This window comes from Chiloscyllium plagiosum, chromosome 20 (assembly GCF_004010195.1).
Source record: "Chiloscyllium plagiosum isolate BGI_BamShark_2017 chromosome 20, ASM401019v2, whole genome shotgun sequence".
Lineage (NCBI taxonomy): Eukaryota > Metazoa > Chordata > Chondrichthyes > Orectolobiformes > Hemiscylliidae > Chiloscyllium > Chiloscyllium plagiosum.
Window position 1 is genome coordinate 35,437,684 of NC_057729.1, and position 20,027 is coordinate 35,457,710.

General features: G+C 39.8%; 1 protein-coding gene across 9 annotated transcripts in view; it reads right to left on the bottom strand.

Annotated features, from left to right (window-relative positions):
• nol4lb (nucleolar protein 4-like b) overlaps positions 1-20,027 on the bottom strand; it is a 427,907-nt gene that overhangs the window by 121,901 nt on the left and 285,979 nt on the right. For all 9 annotated transcript variants that reach the window (XM_043710520.1, XM_043710524.1, XM_043710522.1 and 6 more), the window contains one exon: positions 6,921-7,210. In XM_043710520.1, coding sequence (XP_043566455.1) covers positions 6,921-7,210 — 290 coding nt within the window. The remainder of the gene's footprint in view (positions 1-6,920; positions 7,211-20,027) is intronic.

Below are 20,027 nucleotides of genomic sequence, written 5' to 3' on the forward strand. Positions count from 1 at the left end.
ATGATGAATTATTTAAAAAGAAAATTAGGTATCCACCAAGAAAATAAACATGCACGGCTATAAACATGCACGGAAAATTAATGTCTGGTTTGCAAATATCCATAGATGCTGGAGAAATTCCATAGATCTGATAACATCTGTGGAGAGATAGCCTGCAGAGACTTAATGGACTGAATGTCCTCCTTCTGTTATGATTCAGTGACTAACCCAAGATAACAAGCAGTAATGGAAAAATTGGATAAAATTAATGTACAGGCACACAAACTGGAACACAGGCAGGATAATATAAAGCAGGTGTTCATAAGTGCAGGAAATGTTCACATGCCAGATCTTTAAAAATACACTCCTGTAAGGGATTGCGTTTGTAAGTTGGATGTTTGTAAATCGGGAGCTCCATGTATTCTACAAATCAATCTTTAATCTTTTGTGAATTTACCTCGTGATGGCTATTGGATGTATAAGATCCACGCTAGATACCAAATCAAGAAAGTTGACAGGGAGATCATAAGATACAGGAAGGGAGCATTATGTATGTATCCCTTCATGTTAGATTTCTCTCACTGTTGGCATTTAAATTTTTATTAGTATTTGTGCCTTCAACTGCTAACATTAGAGGGAATTGACATGTTGAAGAGACAGGTTAGGACATCTGAGTTGTGTTCTGTGCTTCCCATGAAAATACATACTTCTGCATCTGCAGACAGATGAATGGTCCTGCTTTGGCATATACACAGATAGGGATATCTGTTACTGACAAAGATTGTGTCAGCAGACACTCAGTGGTAGCAATCTAAGATACAAATGGCTAAGTAATCATCATGCCAGAAGATTCATAGAACATAGAACATAGAAAAAATACAGCGCAGTACAGGCCCTTTGGCCCTCGATGTTGCGCCGATCCAAGCCCACCTAACCTACACTAGCCCACTATCCTCCATATGCCTATCCAATGCCCGTTTAAATGCCCATAAGGAGGGAGAGTCCACCACTGCTACTGGCAGGGCATTCCATGAACTCACGACTCGCTGAGTAAAGAATCTATCCCTAACATCTGTCCTATACCTACCACCCCTTAATTTAAAGCTATGCCCCCTCGTAATAGCTGACTCCATACGTGGAAAAAGGTTTTCATGGTCAACCCTATCTAATCATATTCACAAGAGGCAGATATTCACATTTAACAAAAGGACATAAACATTTATTAATCAAAAGACATTCTATATTACAATAGACAAAAGAAAACTATTGGAAATGATCTCATTGTCAACATCAGAAAGAAAGATTTATGCTTTTCTTTCCCAGCAATAACCTTACAGACACTCAAATGACAGTGAACAGTCACCCATATCTCCATACTAAAGCTTTTTGTTCAGCTGGCAAAGTTCATTTTCTGTTCCCTCCACAGTTCCTGGATTTCTGAAGTGGCTACAGGACGCAGCCGCCGAGGCCACAGGGAGGAATGCCTCCGCTGCAAGGATCTCTGACAGGACCCACCATGCAGCCATCAATGAAGCTGAAGCTGCTGCATCACCACCAGGAGAATGGAAAGGACCAACCAAGTCGACGATTCCGAAGCCATCTATAATTCCTCCATAACCTCACAACTCCCGAGTACTGGGTCCTGCCCCAACTTCCAAGGACTAAGGGACCATCCAAATCCTCACTGCCTCACAATGAAATCATTGTTCAAGCCATAGCTACCGCGGACACAAGGAAATGGACCAGGTCCACTGCCACATTCCTTCACCACAGGTGCAGAAAGAAAAACTCCTCATAAGCCTAATCATAATGTGCCTTAAAACGAGCAACCAGCATTTGATTGGTGCCACCAATGAAAATACCACTGACAGTTTCCATGGGCTTTAGCAACACAACTTGGGAATTAAATGGAAATCTATTTTCTTGATATGTCAAGTCAGACAAGAAGCAGATCCTGACAGTTGCCAACTGTTGCAAGGAGTTATGATGTAAACTTTTATGATAGTACAGACAATAACAGCAACTGTCAGCTTTGGTTTAAATACTTGCTGTAAAGGAGCATAAGATCAAATCCTCAGCTATTTCTTCACATATCCACGGATTCATCTCTTCAAATAAAGTTCTTCCTCAATTTTGTCCATCAATTCTTAACCCCTGGTCTTTCTAACTTGGTAAAATAAATTGAGTTGCTTTTTAAGGCTTTCCAAAAGCATGCTGACTTTTTGTAATACTCCCCTCTAACTGTCTATCACCCTTTCAAGTTAAATTGCATTCTTCTTCTCCAACAATTAGCTTCTTCCTTTAGGCCAATTAGTTTGCTTCTGAAATTGCGAACAATTTCTTAAAATAGCTATACATTTGGGCCTGGTTTGCCAATATAACAAGCATTAGATTGGCATAACAGGAAATCACTAGCTTACTTACCCCTTTTCATTTTTATTGTTATACACTTTTAACATAATTTGTGATCTGCTAAGCTTGAAGTAATTCATATCAGTATTTCATTTAATAAAGAGACTAAGACGTACCAAATGTATAGGAACACAATCATACAAATATAAAAGTAAACATTCTGTCGTGAAGATTCAATGTGATTTGCTAGGCTTGAGCTGTTCACAAGGGGTCATTATTCTGAGTAGGTGAATGGGTCAGCTGATTAAAACTGTCTCCACTTGGTGAGGGAATTTTTCTCAGTTCACAGTTGCTTGCAAATTTCCAGACCCAGGTCAGAAATGAACAAAATATAAAGTCACTTCCTTTTCAACATATTGAAAGGCAATGGATGCAAGCTTTAAGAACGTAAATATTCTCAAGTACACTTTCATGGATTAAAAATAAAATCAATGATTGTGAAGTGTCATTCCAATGTCAGCCGTGCATTTTGAACATGCGTGATTAGAAGCCAGTCTTCATATATACTTCATTAGGAACCACCAGGGTGGATTATCTTTTCCCATGCACATGATTCATGGTCACGAAAAGTTGAATGCAGAGACCGAGGGTTATAATTATGCACAGAGTGTGCTGCTCAGTATTTTCTTGATGCTGGAATATGAATGCCTCATTTAACTATCAAAAAATATGTTAATCAAGGCAGGACTTCAACTTGCCAAATTTGACAATTACTTGCTCCAGCAGTACGGTGTCACTGGAGTGTGCTGAGGAAAGTGACCTTCTATTGCTTTAAGACTCATGCTCATGGTTTTGGCATTTTTGGTTTCCTTTTGTTGCACCTAGTTGGATGTAATGTTTTGTATTTCAATTTAATTTTATTATTTTCTTTCCTTCCTTGTTTTCTCTTTTTAACACGTTCAAGCGTGTTTCACTGAGAGTTATAGCAGCCCTTGAGGGGAAAGATAATCTTTTATCTCTTCAGGGATCAAGAGAGTAAAGAGGAATAGTCAGAAGAACACTTGCATATAACTTGCACAGAACCACTAGTATCAAAACCAGATTGATGCATGTCACATTATATCAAAAGAAATGGCTAAAGTCACTAAATATTGAAAATGCTATGGACCCTGACAACATTCCAGCAACAGTACTGAAGATTTGTGCTTCAGAACTAGCTGTAGTCCAGTACAGTTACAACATATCTCTAAATATGTGGAAAATTGCTCAGGTGCATCCTGCCTATAATAAGGAGGATGAATCCAACCTGGCCAATTACATCCTGTCAGGCCAATGTCAGCAAAATGATTAAAGAGGTCAAAGACAGTGCTATCAGTCAGTACTGACAAAGTAAAAACGTTTTCACTTATGTTTAGTTTAAGTTCTGCCAGGGCACTTGATTCCTGATCTCATTACAGCCTTGGTCCAAACGTGGACAGAAGAGCTGAACTCCAGATGTTAGATGAGAATGACAGCCCTTGACACCAAGGGCTTGATTGAGTGTGACATCAAGGAATCTTAGCAGAACTAGAGTAATTGGGAATCAAGAGGAGAATGCTCTGTATTTGCAAGCTAGCACAAAAGAAAATGGTTGTGGTTGTTACAGCTCAAATCATCTTTGTTCCAGGACATTGCTGCATGAGTTCCTCAGAGTACAGTCTAAGGCATCACTGCCTTCAGTTGTCATCAATTTTCTTCCCTTGGAAGTGGGAATGTTCTCTGATGATTGCACAATGTCTAGCAACAGTTGCAACTCCTCAGATATAGGAGAGGTCCCTGTCCATAAGCAGTTAAGACCTAGTCAACATTCAGGCTTGGGCTGACAACTGGAAACGTTATGCCACTCTGGGGTAGCCCACTGGAAATCAACACCATATTTACTCTTTTGTCACAGAAATTAAAGATTTTATAGAAGTACGCAAAATTTTCCCAATTTACCTGTCTTTTAGATTCAGGTTGACAGAAAACATGGACCAGGTTTCTGTACTTAACAATTATTACTATTTATTACTGATAAATAGATTTTAGCTGTCAGTAAAGAATCACCATGTAAGTAACAGTTAAAACACAAATTCCCTCATAAAATTCTCTCTTCAAATGCATTCAGAAAAACAAAACAAAAATGGTTGAAGGTATGGTTGGGATGACAGTTCAATAGTTCCTGTCAACGGGGTTTGCTGATTTGGGTTATCAGGTTCTGCTGCTCCTCAATCTTCCTACTCCGGATGCCTTCACTTGTTTGCAATAAGCACAGGGCAACTGGTTCACATTCATAACATTTTTAACTTATTGTCTAAGAACCACAGCTTCTGAAATGGTACGGTTAATTAAATTGATTTTCTTCAGGTTCAAGGACAATTTCTTCCTTTCTGGAGGTTCAATATCCTCTGCCCAAATACTCATGCCCCTAAGCTGCTCAGTTACCTGGGAGCCATTCACATTGCTGTTTGCAGGTGGTAACCATTCCTCAGACCAATCAACAGCTTATTGAATCTTCATTCATACACACCTCTTGATTTCGGGTTGTCTGTAGTAACCTCCTTCACTGCCTGATCAAACAGCACTTACAATGAGTATCAGGTCACTTGCTCTTAGAAGTGTAGTAATCCTTTCCACTATCCTTACTTTTCAAAATAGTCATTTTCCCAGTTCAGTCCACAACCAAAAATACCAAAAAATCAAAAGATATGATCTTTACAGAGGTAACATTCTCGCCACACAAGTGGCAGGCAATGACCATCTCCAACAAAAGAGAATCTAATCACTGCCACTTGAGTGTCAATGGTATTATCATTGTTCAATCCTTACTATTAACATCCTGGGGTTACCATTGACCAGAAAATGAACTAGACCACCCATAGACATAATGTGCAGACAGAAACAGGTCAGCGGCTTGGAATTCCACAGCAAGTAATTCATTTCCTGTCTCTCCAGTCCTTGTCACCAACTACAAGGCACTTATCAAATATTTGATTAAATAATCCCCACTTGCCTGAATGCATGCAGTTCCAACAATATTCATGAAACTTGATATTAAGCAGTTTGCTTAACTGGTACCACATCCATCACATTTACCTTTCAATCCCTTCACCACCAATGCACAGCTTCAACAATGTGCCCCAACTACAGGATGCACTGCAGCAGCTCACCAAGGTTCCTATGACACCATATTTCAAACCTGTACTTCCTTTACTAGGAAGATAAGGTCAACAGATGCATAGGAACATCATCACCTGCAAACCATTCTGACTTGGAACAATATCATCGTTCTTTCACCATTTCTGGGTCAATATTCTGGATCACCTTCCTAACAGCCCACACCAAGGACTCAAGTACAGGTAGTCTAAGAAGGCAGCTCACCACCACCTTCTCCAGGACAATCAATCAATGTTGGTCAAGCTTGTTACACCAGTTTGTCATGAACAAAAGGGGAGAAAAAAAGCTTTTATGCACTGGGTCAAAGCTGCTGGAGCAACTTAACAACAAAACTCAATTGTACCCTCCTACCCCCCTGACACTAGACTTTTCTTTGTATTTAAGCGGAAGTGGGTACTGCAGATGCTGGAGGTTAGAATTAAGATTAGAGTGGTGCTGGAAAAGGACAGCAGGTCGGGCAGCATCCGAGGAACAGGAAAATCAACATTTCGGGCAAAAGCCCTTCATTAGGATTCCTGTAGAAGGGCTTTTGCTCGAAATGTCAATTGCCCTGCTCCTCGGAAGCTGCCTGATCTGCTGTGCTTTTCCAGCACCACTCTAATCTTTTCTTCGTATTTAACAAGGCTGCAAATTCTTGATGTTAGTAGTGACTGTAATTATCAGCAGAAGTTGTGACCTACCCAGGTATGGATGTCCATGAGAATCAAAAAAGCTACAGATAGTTTAAGGGCCTGGCATAGAAAAGTAAAAATGTGCGTACAGCTTGGCTGACTTTGTTGTATTAAATCTAGGGCCATCTAGAAGTTTCATGGCACCATGGAGTAATCTTTTCCTTGTCAAATACTTTACATGTATAGTCCTTTTTATGCACCTGTACCCAAAACCTGCATTAGTGTACATTATGTCAGGTTATGAGTTGCTGCTTGGAATAATATACTATGTTTTGGATGAAGCACACTTTGAAAGACCAAAAATACAATGGTCCTCATGTTCATTTGGTCATGCATCAAATCAGAGGTGGATGCTGTAGTACTATCTGATATCTACAGAATTGGCCTGAAGTGATCTTGACATTTCCTAAAATTGGGCCAAATGCAAGTAAGTTCAAATTACTCTGTTCAATTTAGATCTCATGCTGACCCGCAGCTTTTCCCAATAAGAAATTAATGATATAGATTGCCACAATTCCCAATGTTAAAATGTTGTAGTTAACAAACTACTAACATAGAAATAACCGCAAGTCGTTTTAAAATCTGTTCATTACTTTCAGTTCAGATGATTAAGTTATGGATGTGGATTTCATAACTAGCTCAATGAAAGTACTAGCCCTTTTATTTGCACAGTTAGTTTTAACTGTAAATTTTGGTATTCAATAAAATTTAAAACGACCATACCTTATTCCCATAGTCTCTTGTGTCCCTGTTCAATCTGACATCGGAGGTTGTTTTTCCAGTGTATTTAACCCGGTTTCTTTGCCCATCTATATTGCCATTATCCATTTGACCAGGTTGAAGCCGCTCGCTGAGGTTGACTGGCTGGTCATCTGGGCCAGCACTGTAGTCTAGGCCAGTGGAGCTATTTCCATTTATCTCTGGGAATGTACTGTCTCCCTGTGTACTGTTTGATGTTGCAGGATTCAGGGTAGTAGAGCCATTTCCGCTGTAGCATTCTGAAGATGAATCATCTGATAAGAACAACAGGTCATTGATAAAAACACTTCAAGAGCAGATTTCTTCTTTAAATATAGATTAATGTTGCCTGAAGTTACTTTAAAATTGCATCTCCACTGGTGAAAACAACTATATAACCAGTTGACAGATTTATTTACTGAAATTTAACATTTCCTCTTAATTCATTTAAAAACAGATGAATTCAATACTGTGTTATACAGTCATAGAGGTCTACTGCACAGTTAAAGGTCCTTTGGCTCATCAAGGCTGCATCAGCCAAAAACAATCACCTAACTATTCTAATTCCATTTTCCAGCACTTGGCCCATAGCTTTGCATGCCTCGGCATTGTAAGCATACATCCAAATACATCTTAAATGTTGAGATTTCTGTCTCTATGACCCTTCAGGTAGTGAGTTCCAGCTTCCTACCATCATCCAGGTGAAATCTTTCTCCATCACCTCCAAACCTCCAGCCTCTCAACCTAAATCGATGTCCTTGTCATTGATCCTTCCACTCTGGGGAAATGTTTCTCCTTGCCTACCATGTCTATGCCCCTCATTAGTTTTATACATTTCAATCATGTCCCCTCTCAGTCTCTTCTGCTTCAAGGAAAACAACCATAATCTATGCAGTCACTCTTCATAACTAAAACTCTCCGGCCCAGTCAACATCTTGGTAAACCTTCTCTGAACCAGGGCAATCACATCCCTCCTGTAATGTAGATCCTAGAACTACACACAAGACATAAACAACTGTTCTAATGGCTTTTATTCATGATATATAACTAAAGAAGCGTCTCCACAATGCACTTTGCAGTGGCAAAGCCTGAATCTGTGCCCATGATTCCCATTGAGAAAGGTTCCAAATTCATTAAGTAGAACAAGGAATACCCCTCTATCTCACACACAGTACCATGAGTTAAAGAAAACCTGGCCACACAGAATATCTTGTATGTATCTTAATTATCAATAATATGTACTGAACAAGCAAAAAGTTGAGCCTTTCTTACTTTACTGCTTTCCTCCCACAGCCTCCATTCCCTTCCCACTGTCACTTATGATCATGAGGAAGTTAACAGAAGGTAGGCATAAACTTAAAGCCAAACCATTTGAACAAATTTGTCCCTACCCTGTTGTTTTACTATATATATTCTGCAGAGATCATTGAAATGATTTGAGGCAATACATTGTTGGATTCAGGTGATCCCAAGAGACCAGCCCAAAGCAGTTTCTGAATATGAATTTGAAAAGATGTAGAAAATAAAAATATTGATTGTTTTTCCCATTTCTGTTTGTTAATAATATTCCTTTCAAATTAAAATAATAAACTTCCAGGTATTAAACACTTCTCCCTGCTTTCTATAGATTTTTTTTGCATTCATGACTTCTGAATAAACTAAAAAAAATTCTTAATCATTTTTATTTCACTTTGAAATACCACAAAAGCAAATAATCTGAATAACCTGACAACATTTTTGTTGATATTCCCTTTAAATTGTGTACTAACTAAATGTTCACATACAAGCTGTGCATAAGTTGGCCCCTCTTAGTTTCCTCAAGTAAAGCAAAAAATTGAAAGTGCCACATACTTTAACAAATCACCTGAATACTACAAAAAAAAATTAAATGGTACGTTGGTCTTGCCAAATTGAGTGATGTATTCAAGAATCTCTATTCGGACTTCATTCACATAATCCTGCATACTGCTTAACTGTGATTCTGAATTTTTGGCTCAATATTTTAATTCTCGTCCCCACGACATTCTGACCCCTCTGCCCTTGGCCTCCCATGCTATTCCAATGAAGCTCAGTGTAAGGTCATGCTTGAGCACATCTTTCAACTGGGCATGTTATAACCTTCCAGATTCAATAATAATTTCCGAAATTTCAGATCATAAGATCCTTGTTTTACTTCTCTTTTTGTGTTTTTGTTTTTTCAATGGCAGCTCTATGTTAATTCTATTTTACTGACAGATATGACCTCTGGACGTATCTTTTATTTGTTTACTTCTTTATTCATCCTATTGCCATCTCCTTTTGTCTGGCATCATCATCCCTTTTGACATTGCTGCCTTGAATCTAATTTTTTATTGCCAATTTTCTACTTTCCTTTCATCCAATTTTTCCTGTTCTGCAAGTACTCCCATTCTGGCAAACATTAACCTGTTTTTCTCTCTCCAGAGATGCTGTGTAGTGTATTGAGTATTTTCAGCATTATCTGCTTTTATTTTTTTGCTCAAGTCTTTGCACATGAAGGTAATTTCAACTTTCACCATCTAGGCACGAAACTGACAGAGAAGAGTGTCTGACTGGTAAAGAATTCCACGTGAATTTTGTTCCATGTGGAGGGGAAATTTGATTGATTCTACAACATTCAAGCATTTTTGAATAAGCTCCATTCAGATGACTTTTGTTAAATCCTCCAATGAAAGCAAGGAGACTTATCACAACATTAAACAGTCTCCTTTTTAGTTCAAGGCTAGTTTGTGATTTTTTTTTAAATTTAGCTCTTCACCGATTAGCATGTACAAAATATAAAATCCTATTACAGTCAAATATCATTGTGTCATACAGCACGGAAATAGACCCTTCAGCCCAACTCATCCATGCTAACCAGATTTCCTAAACCAAACTAATCCAATTTGCCTGCGTTTGGCCCATATCCCTCTAAACCTTACCCATCCATGCACATGTCCAAATGTCTTTTAAGTGTTATAACTGTATTGTCTGTACCACTTCCTCTGGAAATGACCTTGACCATTCACCTTATCTATGGCCCTCGTGATTTTAAGGTCACTCCTCCTGCACTCCAGGGAAAAAAAGAGCCCCAGCTTATCCAGCCTCTCCTTACAACTCAAACCTTCTAGTCTCCTTAACTTCCTTGCAAATCTTTTTTGCACCCTTTCACTTTTCTTCCTTTAGCAGGGCAACCAGAACTATACTCACCAATGTCATGTGTCATGTACATTTGTAAAATGATGCTCCCAACTTTTGTCCTCAATGTTTTGACCAATGAAGATAAACGTGCCAAATGCCTCCTTCACCACCGTGTCTAGCAGTTACACCATTTTCAAGGAACTATGTACCTGTACCCCTAGGTTTCTCTGTTTGTCAACACTCACCAGCACACTACCATTAACCGTGTCAGTTCTGCCAAAGTGCAACACTTTGCATTTATCTGAATTATTCCTCAGCAAACTGGCGCAAGCTCCCATTGTAATCTTAGATATCTTTTCACTGTCCACTATTCCACCAATTTTGGTGTCATGTCTGAAAATGTCTGCATTTTCCTAATTTTCACCTCATCAGCAGCCAATGCTTGACTTTGGCAGGAGGATTAAGGAGTCACTTATTATTTGAACAGGGGGAATCTAAGTTTTGCAGGAGTGGAGAAATCAAGGAATGTACTATCGTCAAATTTGCAGCTGCTGCTTAAATAGGTGGGAAAGCAAGTAATGAGGATGCTAAACAGTCTATAGACGGTTCATAGGTTGTTGAGTGAGTGCATAAAATGTTAGCAAAAGGAATATAAAGTTACAAATGTGAGGAAATCCACTTTGGCAGGAAGAAAAGAAGAGTTGATTATTATTTAATGGGAAAAAACTGCAGAAAACTGTAGCATGGAGGGATTTGGAAGTCCTCATACATGTATCACAAAAAGCTAGCATCTGAGTTCAGCAGGTAATAGGGAAGGCAAACGAAATGTTTATTAATTATTTTAAAGAGAACGGAGAATAAAACTGGGAGGTCTTGCTAAAACTATAAAGAAAGATTAGTCAGACCACACCTGGAATAGTGTAAACAGATTTGGTCCCCTTCTTGAAGGGGAGATAAACTGGCATCAGAGGCAGTCTAGTGAAGGTTCACTGGTTAATCCCGGGTAGGGGAGAATAATCTTATGAGAAGTTGAGTAGGTTGGGTCCATACTCAAGAAGAATGAGAGGCAATCTTAAGTCAAATATATAACATTCTTTGGTGGCTTGACAGGATGATGCTGCGTTTCCCATTGTGGGAAGGTCTAGGACCGGAGGGCATAATCTCACAGTAAGGGGTTTCCTATTTAAGACAGATATGAGGAGGACACTTTTCTTTAGAGGTCAGTGAATGTGTGAAATCCTCTACTAGAGAGCACTGTCAGGGCTTGGTTGTTAAATTTATTCAGATTGCTATTCAGAATTAAGGGTAATGGAGATGAGGCAGAAAAGTGGAGTTGAAGATTATCATAGCAGCCATGATCTCATTGAATGAAGGAGCAGACCTGATGGACCAAATGGCTCCTCTGTCTGATGGTACACATATTCCTAGGAAACTAAATACTAGAAACATAGGCTGTCAAGACTGTAGCATGTGAAAATAAATTACTTCTATGGAGGAATATAATACAACAGTGGAAAAGTGAGTTAAGTTATATAGAACCTTGTTCTGTTAACACTGTTTGCAAATATAGAATCATAGAGTCATATAACATGGAAACAGACCCTGTCGGCCCAATTCATCTGTGCCAGCCAGACATCCCAATCTGACCTAGTCCCATTTGCCAGCATTTGGCCCATTTCCCTCTAAACTATTCCTATTCACATACCCATCCAGCTGCCTTTTGAAAGTTGTAATTGTACATGCCTCCACCACTTCTTCTGACAGCTCGTTCCATACACATACCACCCTCTGCATGAAAAAGTTACCCCTTAGGTTGTTTTTAAAATTTGCTCCTCTTACCATAAACTTATGCCCTTTAGGTTTGGACTTCCCACTCCAGGAAAAGAACCTTGGCACTCATCCTATCTATGCCCCTCATGATTTTAAAAAAGTGTATAAAATCATCCCTTAGTCTCTGATGGGGGAGAAAAGCCCCAGACTATTTAGCCTCTCCTGATAACTCAAATGCTTCAATCCCAGCAACATCCCTGTAAATCCTTTTTTTGCACCCTCTCAAGTTTAACAACATCCTTCCTATAGTAGGACAGCCAGAATTGTATGCAGTATAGAAGTGGCCTCACTAATATCCTGTACAGCTGCAAGATGATGTCCCAACTCCTATACTTTAATGTCCTGACCAATGAAGGCAAGCATGCCAAACACCTTATTCACCACCCTGTCTACCTGTGACTTCACTTTCAAAGAATGATATACCTGAACCCTTAGGTTACTTTGCTCATCATTACTCCCTCCCTAGGGCACGACTTAACTGTATAAGTCCTATCCTGGTTAGCTTTACCAAAATGCAACACCGCACATATCTCAAAATTAAACTTCATCTGCCACTCCTCAGACAATTGGCCCATCTGATCAAGGTCTCTTGCACTCTGACATAATCTTCTTTAATGTTCACTATACCACCTACTTTGGTGTTGTGATGAAACAATGGCTTTAAGAGATGTATTTTGTCCTGGTTTCTTTTATGAAGAAAGGTTGAGACAAAGGTGCAGAGCGATCTGTTCAAAGCCAATAAAGTTTGGGAGGCCTTGGGACATATTTTTAAAGTTGGACCAATAAAAGCAGCCTAAATGGATGGGGTCAAGCTCCCACAGAATTAGAACTTTTTTGTTTTAGCATTCAACAGTTGCTGGGGTCTTGAAGCTGGTTGGGAATGCTCTTATTTGTCTCTTTGTTACAGCTAATAGCTGGGGTTCATTTCCCGCTGTTAGAATTGCATGTGAGACAATCTATCTTACTGAATTTGCCTTTGCCAAGGGTGTGTTAAGGGGTGTTACTACATTGGAACAGTTAATTAGTAGTAGTTAATATATATCATTTTGTTAAATGTTTCAATAGACTTATCATTAAGTCAACTCTTTTCTTTTCATTTTGTCTGTATTTTAACAGTAGTGCAAAAATAAAGTGTGTTTTGCTTAAAGTTGAGTAGTTTGACCTATTGAATTGCATCTGGAATGCAAAACCTTACATTTACCTTTAAAATAAGAAAAAGTTAAGGTCTAGGCTTATCTTTTTAATATATTTTGAGGGGGTTTTGTCTAGTCCATAACAGTGTCATCTGCAAACTTACTAACCATGCCTCTCATACTGATATCCAAATCACTTCTACAAATGATAAAAAGAAGTGAACCCAGCACCGATATGCGTGGCGCACTGCTTGTCACAGGCCTCCAGTCTGAAAAGTAACCCTCTTCAATCACTCTCTGTCTCCTACTTCAAACCATTTTTTATCCAGTTGGCCAGTGCTCTCGAATCCCATGTGATCTAACCTTACTAACCAGTCTACCATATGGAACCTCATCAAACGCTTTGCTGAAGTCCATATAGACATTGATCACTCAGCCTTCATTAATCTTCTTTGTCAGCTCTTCAAAAAAACTTAAATCAAGTTAGAGAGATACAATTTCTCATGCACAAAGCCATGGTGACTATCCCTAATCAGTCTTTGCTTCTCCAAACATTTGTAAATCCTGCCCCTCTGAGTCCCTCCAACAACATACTCCCATTGATTGTAAGGCTCACCGGTCTTTAGGTCCTTGGCTACTCCTTATGGTCTTTCTTAAGTACTGGCACCACATTAGTCAACCTCCAGTCTTCTGACACCTCACTCGCAGCTGTTGATGATATAACTATCTCAGCAAGGGGCCCAGCAGTCTCTTCCCTAGCTTCCCACAAAGTTCTGATCAGGTCCTGGGAGTTTATGTACCTTTAAGATCTCCAGCACCTCCTCTTCTATAATATGAACTCTTTTCAAGTCATCACTATTTATTTCCCCAAGTTCCCTAGCGGCTATGTCCTTCTCCACAGTAAATACTGCCATGAAATATTTGTTTAGTATCTCACCCAGCTCCTATGTCGCCACACATAGATGGCTACATTGATCTTTGAGGGCCCCTATTCTCTGCCTAGTTACTCTTTTGCTTAATGTACTCTTAATATACTTATGTAATCTCTTTGAATTCTCCTTAAGTCCATTTACCAAAGTTATCTTACATCCCGTTTTGCCCTCCTGATTTCCCTCTTAAGAATATTCCTACTGCCTTTATACTCCTCTAGAGATTCACTCAATCCCAGCTGCCTATACCTGACATACGTTGCCTTCTTTTTCTTGACTCGAGCCTCAATTTCTCTAGGTATTCAGCATTCTTTACACCTGCCAACCTTGCCCTTCACACTATCAGGAACATACTGTTTCTAAACTCTTGTAATCTTATTTTTAAAGGCTTCCTAACCATCCGTTTACCTGCAAATAGCCTCCTCCAATCAACTTTTAAACGTTCTTGTCTAATACCATCAAAATGGGGTCTGACTCCAATTTAGAACTTCAACTTTTTGATCAGTTCTATCCTTTTCCATCACTACTTTAAGACTAATAGAATTATGATCACTTGCCCCAAAGTGCTCCCCCACTGACACCTTAGTCACTTGTTCTGCCTTATTTCCCAACAGAAGGTCAAATATTTCTCCTTCTCTAGTAGGTACGCCTGCAATGAAGAAGAAAGCTTTCTTGTACATGCTTAACAAATTCCTCCACCAAACCATTAATATTATAACTGTCTCAGGCTATGTTTGGAAAGTTGAAATCCCCTACCATTATTGATGAGGCACAAAAGAAGATGCAGCAAAGATTTATAGGAATGACACCACAATTCAGAAGATGCACAATCTGCAAAGGTTGAACAAACTGGGTTTTCTTTGGGTTTGACTAGATAAATACAGAAAACAATTTCATCTGTGGACAAGTCTAAAACAATGGGCACAAATATAAGATAATTGTGAAAGCATTAAATAAAGGAAATCAGAGGAATTGCTTTGCACAGAGAGAGCTAAGAATGTTGGACATGCTGTCACATGGATAGTATTGAAACATTTAAGAAGATACTTGATGAATAATTGAGGGTGAAGTTTATGGGGATAGACTTGGAAGGTGTAATTCGAGCAAAAGATTCTCACAGAGGAGCATAAACTTGAACATATTGCTGATTTAATCAGTGGGATCCCATGTTTCTATTTTATAGACTCTGTCAAATTCTATGCAAAACCATTTAGTTAGTCAATCCCTCCTTAAATCCACATCTTAGGGAGATATGAACTACTATGTATCAGAAAACTATTCTGAAACATAAATTACAAGGCTTCTTAATTTATGCAGTCATTGGCAAATCCAACAAATTGAATAAGTGTGCCAGTGGGACTTTTGCCAAGAATGTTGCTTTGTATGTTTGGGTAGCATAGCACTACAGCACATCTAATGAACACTTTCAATGTAATTAACATTGTTCATTAAATCAAGAGGCCACTTACATTTGATATGCTTTCAACACTGTTTTGTAACATTCTGAAAACTTTATTTAAATGCTTAGAAACATAAAACAAATATACAATATAATAAATGGCCTCATGTCTCACTATACATCATAAGGTAAAATAGATTTAGCTAACAGCCAACAGATATTAGATTCATAACTCACAAAAAAAGAGAAATTTTCAAAATGCTCTGTACTTTAAGAATATTGTGAGATAACAAAAATGCAGTCTATGTTGATAATAATAAATAGTAGAAAGCCACATCACTCGTCAAATCTTCATTTTTCTTAACAAGGCTATTAAGACATTATTGTCCATTTTGGTACAGTGGAATTGTACCATAATGCGATGTAGAGCAGGAAGCTTTGATCTCAATATTATCTGGAGTGTATTTTGTAGGTTGAGTTGGCAATTTGGATTTTAACTTGACTGCATGCAACTTTTCTACATAAACAGGATCTCCACCTCGAGGTAAGTCTGATTGACACTGGAAGTTTGTCTTGGCCTATCTGGCCAGGTTAGTATTTATTGCACATCCCTTTCAGCTTTTTGACTGCTATAATCCATGTGAAAGGATGTGATAAATGGACACTTGGATAATATTGGTTTGATTGGGTATAGTCAGCATGACAAATTTGGTGAAGGTTTTTCAGAAAGTTACGAATAAAATTGAAAAAGGGGAGCCAATGCCACATACTTGGATTTTCTGCAAGCTTTTGGTATAGCCTTCCATAGGAGGAGGAGCAGGCAATGGCATTGTGGTAATTGGTGTTGAACCCTGATTTAAATGCCAACATGGCAAATGGTGGAATCTGCATTTAAGAAAATCTGAAATTAAAAGTTCAATGATGACTGTGAAACCATTGCTGATTATTGTAAAAATCCCTTGGATTTCACTAATGTCTTTTAGGGAAGAAAATCTGGCATCCTCAGTTTGTCTGGTCTGTATGTGACCCCAGAGCCATGGCAATGTGACTCTCTTTACTGCTCTCTGAAATGGCATAGAAGAAAGTGAGGATTGCAGATGACGGAGGTCAGAGTTGAGAGTGTGGTGCTGAAAAAGCACAGTATGTCAGGCATCATCCGAGGAGCAGGAGAATCGGTGTTTCAGGCATAAGCCCTTCATCATTTCTCCTGCTCCTCAGATGCTCTGAAATGCATTGCAAGCCATTCAGTTATATCAACTGCAAAAACATCTCCAAAAAGGAATGAAACCAATAGACAACCTAGTGTTGATTAAGCACTGGAAACAGCAATGGTAAACTCTGTCCTGTCATAAAAACATAGAAAATAGGAGCAAGGGTAGGCACTTCAAGCCTGCTTCACCATTAAATATCACCATTAGTTGATCATCCAACTCAGTACCCTGTTCCTGCTTTTTCCTGATACTATTTGATTTATTTCATACCAAATACAATATCAAACTTCTTCTTGAAAAGATTTAATGTTTTGACCTCAACTGCTTTCTGTGGCAGAGAATTCCACTGGTTCACCACACTCTGGGTGAGGAATTGTCTCTTCATCTCAATCATAAACGATCTACCGTGTATCATTAAACTGTGACCCCAGGTTCTGGACTCCCTAGTTATTGGGAACATCTTTCCCATCAACCGTGAAGACCACCAGACCAACATCTGTGATATAACTATACATATCTTCCCTTGGATAAGGAGCTCAAAACTTTTCCCAGTATTTCAGCTGTAATCTGACTACTGCCTTTATAATTTTAGCAAAGCTTGCCTAATTTTACATAGTATTCAGTTTGAAATAAACACCAACATTCTACTTGGTTTCCTTATTACCAGCTGAACTTGGATCCTAGCTTCTTGTGATTCATGCTCCACCATCCCTCTGTTCTGTAGATAAGTCTTATGTCAGTGGTCAGCAAGGTTTTGGAAGTAATTCTGAGGAATAGGATTCATGACTGTTTAGAAAAGAATAGCGTGATTAAAGGCAGTTAGCATGGCTTTGAGAGGGGCAGGTCATGCTTCACAAATCTTATTGAGTTCTTTGAGGAGGTGATGAGGCAGACCATGGCAACACGACGCCTGGAGGAAGAGCGCCTCATCTTCTGCCTAGGAACCCTCCAACCACAAGGGATGAATGCAGATTTCTCCAGCTTCCTCATTTCTCCTCTCCCCACCTTATCTCAGTCCCAACCCTCGGACTCAGCACCGCCTTCTTGACCTGCAATCTTCTTCCCGACCTCTCCACCCCCACCCCCTCTCCGGCCTATCACCCTCACCTTAACCTCCTTCCACCTATTGCATTCCCAACGCCCCTCCCCCAAGTCCCTCCTCCCTACCTTTTATCTTAGCTTGCTTGGCACACTTTCCTCATTCCTGAAGAAGGGCTTATGCCCGAAACGTTGGTTCTCCTGTTCCATGGATGCTGCCTGAGCTGCTGCGCTTTTCCAGCAACACATTTTTCAGCTCTGATCTCCAGCATCTGCAGTCCTCACTTTCTCTTATGAGACAGGTCGACAAAGGTCGAGCAGTGGATGTGGTGTATGTGGACTTCAGCAAGGCATTTGATAAGGTTTCCATGGTAGGCTCATTCATAAAGTCAGAAGGTATGGATACAGGGAGATTTGGCTGTCTGCATTCAGAGTTGGTTAGCTGACAGAAGACAAGAGTGGTTGTAGATGGAAAGTATTCTGCCTGGAGGTCAGTGTTGAATGGGGTCCTGCAGGGCTCTGTTCTTGGGCCTCTGCTCTTTGTAGTTTTTATAAATGACTTGGATGAGGAGGTTGAGGGGTGGGTTAGTAAATTTGCCGATGACACAAACGTCGGAGGTGCTATTGATAGTATCGAGGGCTATTGTGGCTGCAGCATGACATAGACAGGATGCAGAGCTGGGCTGAAAAATGGCAGATGGAGTTCAACCTGGATAATTGCGAAGTGATGCATTTTAGAAGGTTGAACTTGAATGCTGAATATAGGATTAAAGACAGGATTCTTGGCAGTGTGAAGGAACAGAAGGATCTTGGTGTTCAAGTGCATAGATCCCTCAAAGTTGCCACCCAAGTGGATAGGGTTGTTAAGAAAGCATATGGTGGATCGAGTTTAAGAGCTGCGAGGTTTTGCCACAGCTCTACAAGACCCTGGTGAGACCACACTTGGAATATCGTGTCCAGTTCTGGTCACCCTATTATAGGAAAGATACGGAGGTTTTGGAGAGGGTGCAAAGTAGGTTTACCAGGATGCTGTCTGGACTGGAGGGCTTGCCTTATGAAGAGAAGTTGACTAAGCTTGGACTTTTCTCACTGGAGAGGAGGAGGAAGAGAGATGACCTGATCAACGTATACAAGATAATGAGAGGCATGGATAGAGACAATAGCCAGACATTTCCCCAGGGCAGGATTAACTGGCACAAGGGGTCATAGTTTTAAGATATTAGGAGGACGGTATAGAGGAGACATTAGAGGTAGGTTCTTTATGCAGACAGTAGTGAATGCATGGATGCATTGCCAGCGGTGGTGGTGGAAGCAGAGGCATTGGGGACATTTAAGCGACCGCTGGACAAGCACATGGATAGCAGTGAATTGAGGGGTGCGTAGGTCAGGTTATTATATCTTAGAATAGGAATAATCCTCAGCACAACATCATGGGCCGAAGGGCCTGTTTTGTGCTGTACTTTTCTACATTCTATAACTTGGAAAACTGCCCAGGTATGTTCTGTACACAAAAGGAAGGATGAATTCAATCCAGCCAATTATCATTTCACTAGCCTACTCTTGGTCATCAGTAAACTACTGTATCATCAACACTGCTACCAAGCAGGCTTTGCAGCACAGAAACTGCTCACCCACACTCATTTTGAGATGCATCAGGGCCATGTGTAAGCTAGGTGCATTAGTGAGAAGAAATGTAGAGTAATAGGGTAGGGGAATGGATCTGGGCAGAATACCCTTCAGAGGGTCGGTGCGGACTCGTTGGACCAAATGTTTCCACACTGTAGAGATTCTATGGTTCATTCTATGGTACTTGGCTTCTGACCTTATTACAATCTCTGTTCAAACATGGACAAAGAGTTGAAAGCCAGAGATGAGATGAGAGTGACTGCTGAATCAAGGAGCTGGAGCAAAACGAGTCAATGAGAATCAAGAGGAAAACTCTACACTATTTGAAGTCATAGTTAGCACAAAACAAGATGGTCCTGGTGGTTAGAGGTCAATTAGTTCAGCTCCAGGACATCGCTGCAGGTGTTCTTAGGATAGTGTCCTCCACCCAATCACCTACAGCTGCTTCATCAATAACTTTCATTATATATAGAAGTGGGGATCATCGCTGATGATTGCAATGTTCAGCACCATTTGTGACTGCTTAGATACTGAAGCAATACATGTCCAAATGCAGCAAGACCTAGACAATATCCAGGTTTGGAATGACAAATTGCATTTAACACTCATGTCACACAAGTGCCAGGCAAAGACCATCTCCAACATGACAGAATCTAACCATTGTCACTTTACATTCAATGACTGTACCATTATTCAGACCCCAATATCAAATTCCGGGGAGGGTGGAGGTTACCATTGACCAGAATCTGAACTCGCCATATAAGTATTGTGTCTACAAAAGCAGGTCA